At 42.4% G+C, this 8,483-nt stretch overlaps 1 protein-coding gene across 1 annotated transcript; it reads left to right on the top strand.

Annotated features, from left to right (window-relative positions):
* Nucleotides 1-352: 352 nt before the first annotated feature.
* Nucleotides 353-7,476, top strand: znhit1 (zinc finger, HIT-type containing 1). Its single transcript, XM_026165645.1, has 7 exons — nt 353-384; nt 726-788; nt 3,637-3,734; nt 4,267-4,342; nt 4,874-4,953; nt 5,040-5,209; nt 7,050-7,476. The coding sequence occupies exons 2-7, from the start codon at nt 764-766 to the stop codon at nt 7,069-7,071; spliced, it is 471 nt and encodes a 156-aa protein (XP_026021430.1). The 5' UTR covers nt 353-384; nt 726-763; the 3' UTR covers nt 7,072-7,476.
* Nucleotides 7,477-8,483: the final 1,007 nt, after the last annotated feature.

The following is an 8,483-nucleotide window of genomic DNA, read 5'->3' as shown; positions in this document are numbered from 1 at the left end:
GTTTTACTAATTCACAGAACTTTACATAATGGCTGCGCAGTGACTTCAGCATGACCTCTTTCATTACATCTGACTCTTCTCTTTCCCTCCAGCCTGGCAGCTCCATCATTCACCACATCATTGTCCAATGAAACCACTATAACTGAGTACAATATATCATCTCCAGGTGGCAATTCTACTATGGTGGCCCTGAGAGGCCAAACAGACTGCAACTTAAGAAAACATCCGCAATAAGAAAAACACTGCAAAAGAACACAAAACACAACGGAAATAGGAAAAAACAAAACAGAAATAGGAAAAAACAGATTTCCAAAGGCACAAGGGAAGTGTTTCTGGGGAGACAATAACCTGACGGACCAGTTGCAGGAACCCAAAACATGCTAGGTGTGTTTTATCATGATTCATATAAAACTGATGACAGATTTTTAGGCTAATAGTTAGGCTTACACACTTACCTCTCGTCTTTTCTTTCCTCACAAAAACGGTAGATCCTCCACTTCTGTTGAGTGTCTCCCAGCGCAATTCTTAGCATATTTTGGTACAACAGACTGAAGAAAACGCTCAAACTTTATTTAAAATAACAAACATAAAACACTCACTTCAGAAAAAAGTAGAATTAGAATGAAGTAGAATGAAGATCAGCCATCAAAATCATCAAAAGTTGTCACCCTTTAATTGTCCTATCAGCGGTCAAGATGACAAACGCGCTTCGTTTGCTCTGACAGGGACTTACACGGCCGCCGTACAGAGGACGTGAACAAAGATGGTGCTGGAGAAGAAAGGTTCCGGTGAGTGTTGGTCTGTTTGAACTCTTCTTTTGAATATAAAACACTGTCATGCAGTCAGACGGTGTAAAAACACTTTAACAGAGAGCCCCTCTGTTGTTCTATCTTCTTTAACTTGGAGCTCACAGGGGAAACGTTGGTTTTAAACTCAACTCCGGTTTGCTGAGCGGTTCGTGTTGTTTACTGTTAATGTTATTATTACTGTTTTTATAGAGCTGCAGGGTTTTATTCTAACATATACATGTTAAAAAGGAATAGTCCAGTTATTTAAAAAAAAAAACCCCAACTTATAGGAGAGGATCGACCGTAGGTGATGTTACTTTACGGTTTATTTAACCAGGACCACCTGAAGGATTTTGGGTGTTTCACTGAAGTAAAAGATGTTTTTTGGGCTCCAGCTGTGAGCCGAATTTAAGTTAAGTACTTAACTGGTTCAGATTTTGTTTGATGAGCTTCCAGACAATAATACGAGAACAGAATGAGATAAATTTAACGTTTTCACAGTGCGGTATGGTTTGATTGGAAGGAAACACTAAAACTACTAGTAAAGGGTAATTCAGGGACACACCAGCCAGCTTTTTCCAGTCCTAAATTGATAGCAGGCTTTTCTGCTGATAGTTTCTCCTTTCCCTGCTCTCAGTCTCACTGTGAGTGCATCTCCTCACACACGGAGTGGAGCAGAGAGCAGGGCTTGCAAAATCGCTAGCCCGACGTCCCGGGGCTAGCGATTTTTCCAGTCGGGCTACCAAAATCTATCTCTGCCCTGCCCGTCGGGCTATCGTAGGAAGGGAAAATATATGTCAATGCTTTTGCATTCTTTCGGAAATGTAGCTGGGTAATTATGTCATTGGCATCGGTGAGCCACTGTCAATATGTGACGTATTGAAATCGCGTTTGAATTTGCGCTTGTTTTTTTGCTTTCACTTTGCAATCGTGCGAACTGTGTATAGAGAGCGACAGCACTGATTGGTGAGTGATGATAATTTGTGCACCAATTCCTCTGACATTGTCTTATCAATCGTTAGCTTACTATGCAAACATGACAAGTGAAGTCTCCCTCAGCAAGCTTAAACATATGAGAGGTTGATCGCACAGAGAATCGCTGACCTGTGTGTGTGTGTGTGTGTGTGTGTGTGTGTGTGTGTGTGTGTGTGTGTGTGTGTGTGTGTGTGTGTAAAAGCAGCAGGATATATATTTTAGTTCTGCTGAGCCAAATAAGACAGGTCAGGGTGAAGAAGTGACAGCCAAAGAAAAGCTTACCACCAGCCACCGTACAAATCAGACTATAAGGCAAAAAGAAAGTGCAGCTTTATGGTTTCATGGACAAAAGAATTTCTGTGGCTGCAATATGACGAGCTATATAACCGGGGCTGCACATAAGTGGTCCGCAGGTGCGCATTCGCTGTCAAAAAAAACAAAAAAAACAAACACAAGATATGAAGTTGCAACGCGTGTTTGCGTACATAAGATTTTCTGGAGGACAGACATTTGTTTAAAACTCTTAAAGATGTCGAAGAAGCTCCTTTAAGCAATTACTTTGGTGTTCCTCCACCTCCAAACAAATGTCAGAAGGAGTCCGAACCACAAAAGAAGCGCGTATTCTCGGAAAAGTGGTTGCAGGAGGTGAGCTGGCTGAAAATCCCACTCTAGCGGACAAAAACAGTGCTTTTTATATGGACGCAAACGCGCGTTGCAACTTCTTATCTGGTGCGCGTCTTTTATTTTGACAGCGAATGCGCACATGCGGACCACTTATGTGCACCCGTGTAAATAACATAATGTTCTGCCGGGTGTGTTGTTGGTTTTCTCTCGATTTCTGAGTCGATAAGCGCCTTTGTTACTGGGACCAGTTATTTTAAGAAAGGCCCCATTAGAACCCATGAGAAATGCAAGAAATGCATTATTGCTCAGTCTGCAATATCTTTCCCAGAACAAACACCAATTGCAAATAACATACTAAAAATAAACCTGAAAAATCTGTTTAGAACAGCGTACTATGTTGCAAAGAGTGAACTACCACTGGCAAAATTTAGCAGTCTTTGCAAACTTCAAAAAGCAAATGGCCTCGATCTTGGTTCCACTTGCCTCTTACCCGTGACTTCAGTGGAAATTTTAAATTCAGGATCTGACACAGACGGATTCATGTCCTACACAGTTCTTACAAGTTCATAGAAATTTCTGTTCAATTAGAACCAAGTATTTGAGTTGATGATTGTAATTTTTATACAATGTTGTAATTTGTTTTTCAACAATTTTTTGATTAATGTTTTGTTTCCTTTACAATATTATACTTTAATGTATAATATTGTAAAGGAAACAAAACATCAATCAAAAAATTGCTCTCTTTTTTTATTCGAACTACTTACATTTATTTTGGGCTACCAAAAACTGAAGAGTCCCTGCCTGAAGGGCTACCAGGGATTTTGAAATTTTGAGAGCCCTGGAGAGAGATTCTGAACATTATGTTGCTGTAAGTGCATCAAAGCTTCCTCCCAGGAGTCCCACTGAACGTGAAGAGAAGGTGAAGCCGACAGGGAAAACATCACCATCACTGGAGCTTTTCAGCATGGTCACACTCTGTGTTTAAAACTTTTGCAGACCCTTAAGCTGCTACTGTGGCAGGTTTGAAATCCCTTAAACTGCTGAGCCTTTGAGCTTTCAGCTGTTTTTTCCTGCTCAGAATGAACCTCTGTGAGGTGACTGTGTGCTGTATCACAATTAGCAGTCCTGATGATTTCCCTTTGGTTTACATGCTGGAAAAACTACACAGAACTTTATAGAAATGAGCTGAGTCGATGGGTCTTTTATCACTGATACCAACTGATGGAAACTGTGTGTTTGGATCCAACAGCTCGGGTGGAGGCTGGTCAGCGCAGAGTTTTGGATGAAGCCACCAGACAGAGGAGGCTGACCCGTCAGCTGGAGGCTCTGGAAAAAGACAACTTCCAGGTCCGTGTCTGTAATTTAAAGTTGACTGACAGCTTTTCTGCTCTCACTTCCCTCTAACATCCACACAGAGCTCCACTCTGTACACGGGGATCACTTCATCCACCTCGCATTCACATAGAAACAAGCACAGGTGGAGATTTTAAGCAGGACTTCTTTAGAAATCCTCTAACATTGAATTGTGCAGTTCGGGCGACTAATCAGAAGAAAGCTCAGAGCTCTCTCTGTGTATGTCACACATTATAGTAACCTGTAAGGCGCATGAGCTGCTTGATCACTGATGTTCTGCTTCTGTCAGGGTCAGAGGTCACAACCCTCTAACCCTCTTTCACCATCTCCAGCTGCTCGATGTGGCCTTAGAGAAACTAGAAGTGGTGAATGAACATAGGTAAACATGGTGTTGCTATAATGAAATACAATGATTTTAAACATGTCCACCTGTTAGTGATGCTGATTGGCTCATGTATGTCTGACGGGCTGTTAATAAACAGTCTGTATTATTGCTTAGCAATGACATCTTGTTTTGTGTTTCCAGGACGACCCTCTGTCCTCCCTTCCTCCCCCAGGTCCTACTGCCCGCCTACCTGCATTCAGTGAGTCTGAAGAACCAGGTGAGTTTTTCACCGTCCAATGTGCACATGAACCCTACACTTTTGACACTTTTTACACGGTAGCAGCTGAAATCTTTATTCCTTGAAACTTGAGTAGCTGTATATAGGCTGGTACTTATAAAATACTTTTCTACTCTAATTAAGTATTCAAAGCACTTTTCACATGGTTCACACAGCTCTGAGATTTCTTGTATTCACAAATTAAGGCATATTGGACAATTCGAGGTTCATCATCCTTCCTGATGATACTTTGGTATCCAAACTGGAGAAGCTGAGGTCTAAACCACTGACCTTCTGATGAGCCACTCTCCCTCCTGAGCCACAGCTGGCCCAACAGTAGTGATTAGAAGTGGAAAATTACAACCAGATCAAATCCTGTTTAAAAACCTGCAAATATTTTTCCATTGTCACCACACCGACCAATTTAAAAACTGAAAAGTCCATATTAGGAAACGTGTTTGTGATTAAAAAATCTTCCAAAAAATCCTCTAAACATTCTCTGTCCTCCTTCTTCTCTGTCTGTGTGTCCAGAGAAGAAGAAGAGAAAGATGAGGGGTGAACACTTCAAGCAGCATTTCAGGAAGAACTTGACCACGCTGCTGGAGGAGGAGGTAAGTCACAAGCCCTCGCTCCTCTTCCTGAATGGCTGAAAGATGGTGATCAGCTGACCCACTGTCTCCTCTCCTCTGATTGGTAGAATCTCTCAGAGAAGCCAGAGCCTAACTACCTGTCAGCGGCGGCCCCGCCCTCCTCGCTACCTGCACGCCACTTCTGCTGCGTCTGTGGGTTCCCGTCGCACTACACCTGCACCACCTGCGGGGGGCGCTACTGCAGCACCAAGTGTCTGTGCACACACAGAGAGACGAGGTAAACACACCACATGTTTTTTGGAGATCTGGGGCCTGTTCTTCGTACCTCGCTAAGTAAGTTAGCTGGATTAGATTGTTGACGATTTCGCGTGATCTTGGATCGTTCGGTTCCCCGAAGCTCATCCGGGACTTGCTGTCATAGCAACAGAGCCGTAAGCGTAAACCTGCTCGGGAGCAGGTTTACTTTATGTAAACAGGATTAGATCGCGGCCACGCAGGTATGTCCGCTTCATTTATACGAAAGCAACAGCGATATTCCACCACTGTTTCACCATAAATAAATAACATCAATGTAACTAAAGATAATGCAGCACTTGATCCTTTTATTGATGTCACACAGATACATACAGGTCATTTCCTAAAAAAGGGAAATGTACTATTAACATTCTATTACATGTATGTGATTATTACAGATGTAATTCATATTTCAGAGTAGTAATTGTAAATTACTTCGTGTAATCAAGATGAGAGACCACGGCTATAAAAGCGAAGGTGGATTTGGGAAGCCTGTCACAGCCATGTCCTGTCCGTTTACGCGAGCCACCCATTGAGGAAGGTGCAAGATTGATAAGGAGAGTCCTCAGAATTCAGCGTATATTGCGGGACAGACAGGATCCTTTAGCTCAGCGCGACAGTGTGCTCATTGAGAGATATCGATATTCCCGTGAGGGTATTATTCACTTAACCAACTTGTTGACGAGGGGGTGCAGGACCACCACCTGTCTTTTTTTTTGCTCTGCCCTTTTCTTGGTTGCTGTTATGAACAAACAAACAGATTATTTCAGGGTCTCTTTCCAAGAGACGAAAAGCAATATAAGTGATAAATATTACCATTCTGTAGAATATTCTTATATTCCACTTTTACTTGTTCCCATGTTCTAGTGGGTCCTGTTGTGGCTCTAATGTGAAAGGGGATATAATATAACAATATAATATAATGTAATATAATATTGGATAATATAGTGTAATATAATAAATCTATAAATAAATAACAAAGTGACTGAATAGTGGTATTGTCATGCGCTTTGGGTGCCTTGAAAAGCGCTATATAAACCCACTCCATTATTATTGTTATTATTGAATTACTTACGAGTTTGATTTGTCAGCAACTTTCTGCCAGCCCTCTCTCCTTGCTTTTGCAGCCTTTGCAGTGTTCCCTTGCGTTTTAATTAAACTCTGAAACTCCTGAAATCCCTCAATCAAGAGTTCTTGCTCTGCTGCCGGAAAATACCGAGCGCGCCCCTTCGACATTTTCGCCGACCAATCAGCGGGTTGCCGATCAATATTTCTACTATCGATGCGTAGCCCCTTTTACGACACCCAGTGATGTCACATTACTGCGTCCAGCTGTACTAATCGTCAACAACAGGTGTGTTCGGGGAACCGGATTAGCGAGCTCACGGTTAGCGCGATGGTTTGGTCTTGGATGTTTCATTTGATCTTGGATGTAGTAAGCGACGTACGAAGCACAGGGCCCTGGTTGCTCAGGTTAGATAGATGCTCAGCATCAGTTACCATGACGATGTACCAGGTCAGAAGTTTACCTCATGTCAGCGAGTTACTTCTCCAAAAAAGGGCCGTCTCTTGTGACTGGATGGATTTGATTTTGATGGTCTTGGTTCAGTTTTGGAGGGTTGCTGTAAGAACTGGAACCACTAAAAGCAGAATGAGGACACCCATCTCTAAGATACGGAGATTATCTGCAGGATCAGGCTCATTGAAACAGACTTTAAACACTCTTTGACGCGCTGTGATGTCACCATCTGAAGAAACTGGAAAATCTCCTGACCAGAGTTCATGCTTAACAACATCTTTTTTTCTCCTGTGTGTCTCTGCAGGTGTTTAAAGTGGACGCTCTAACTGCCACTGCCCTGGTGATGGAGGTGAGGGTTGCATATGGGATGCATGAAACTGCATCATAAAGAGAGTCTGAACCCTTTGTGCCTCTGCTGGCTGCTGTGAGAGCAGCTGGACAGAGACTGACATGTGCAGGTGGACAGGAGGCTTCTTGTGATGTCGCAGCATTGCAGATTCACTCGGGAGATTTGGCTGCTTCAGTATTTCTGTATATTTTTCTTTACTCTGTCAGTTCTTTGTTTACCTGTCATAACTTAGCTCTGGTGCAAATGAAGATACATGCACGCGTTTGTTGCATCATCATCATCATCATCATCTGAGTGGGCAGAATCAGATTAATTGTAAATATCTGTGTAACTTTAATGTTTTCTTCATATTTCAATAAATCAGATCTGATTTCACACAGTCTCCTAATCCAGGACTCCTACTCGATCTACAGCATCCATCTGCAGTCATGTTTCTGTCTCTATGAGCCGCTCACATCACTAGAGATTTTTCTAAGTACAGGTCATTCCACATTATTTCATTAAACGCCTCCCACCTGACCATCAAACATCTGCCTGAAAAAAATTCCAGCAGAAAATTTTAAACAACATTTCTTACAAACTCAAATTGATTAAACTTTGCTTCAGAGAATAAAGAGGCAGACTTAAAGTCAAAGATTAAATTCCATCTAAGGCTTAGATATAATTTAATCTTTGACTTTAAGTCAAAGCTTAGATTCTAAGCTGTTGTTTGTGTCAGACAGAATTTGATGCTGGCGTTGGCCTGATGGAAGAGTTACAGTAACTCAGGGGTGGGCAACTTGAGGCCTCAAGGACCGGTGTCCTGCAGGTTTTAGATCCTTGATCCAACACAGCTGATTCAAATGGCTAAATTACCTCTTCAACATGTCCTGAAGTTCTCCAGAGGCCTGGTAGTGAACTAGTCATATGATTCAGGTGTGTTTACCCAGGGTGATGTCTAGAACCTGCAGGACACCGGTCCTTGAGGCCTGGAGTTGCCCACCCCTGCAGTAACTGCTGGTTGTTCAGTGAGAGGAGCCAAAAAACACACGTTTACAATCCATTTCACTTTTATATAAGTCTGAAACAAAAGCTGCCAAACACCTGCAACACTTTATTTTCTGAGCTTCAAAAAAGGTCTTTTGACCTGCAATAAACACCTGCACTCTGCTGTCACACTCACACATTTTTGGGATAAAATATCTTAATTTCAGGAGCAGGCGCACGCCTCCAAACATGCCCTTTTCAGTTCTTATCTATGTATATGATCCCTCAGCTCTACAAGCTGTTCGTTGTGGTTTTCCTGTCCCCCCTTCAGTCTTTTCACTTCTTCACCTCTCGGAAATAAATAAATAAATGGGGATCTGCCAGGCCCAGGAGCCGCCGCCAGTCCTCTCCGAGGCTTTCCCC

The sequence above is a fragment of the Astatotilapia calliptera genome, chromosome 4, assembly GCF_900246225.1.
Source record: "Astatotilapia calliptera chromosome 4, fAstCal1.2, whole genome shotgun sequence".
In the NCBI taxonomy this organism is placed as follows: Eukaryota; Metazoa; Chordata; class Actinopteri; order Cichliformes; family Cichlidae; genus Astatotilapia; species Astatotilapia calliptera.
Note: the sequence above shows the minus strand (reverse complement) of the source record. Positions and strands in the feature narration are given on the sequence as shown.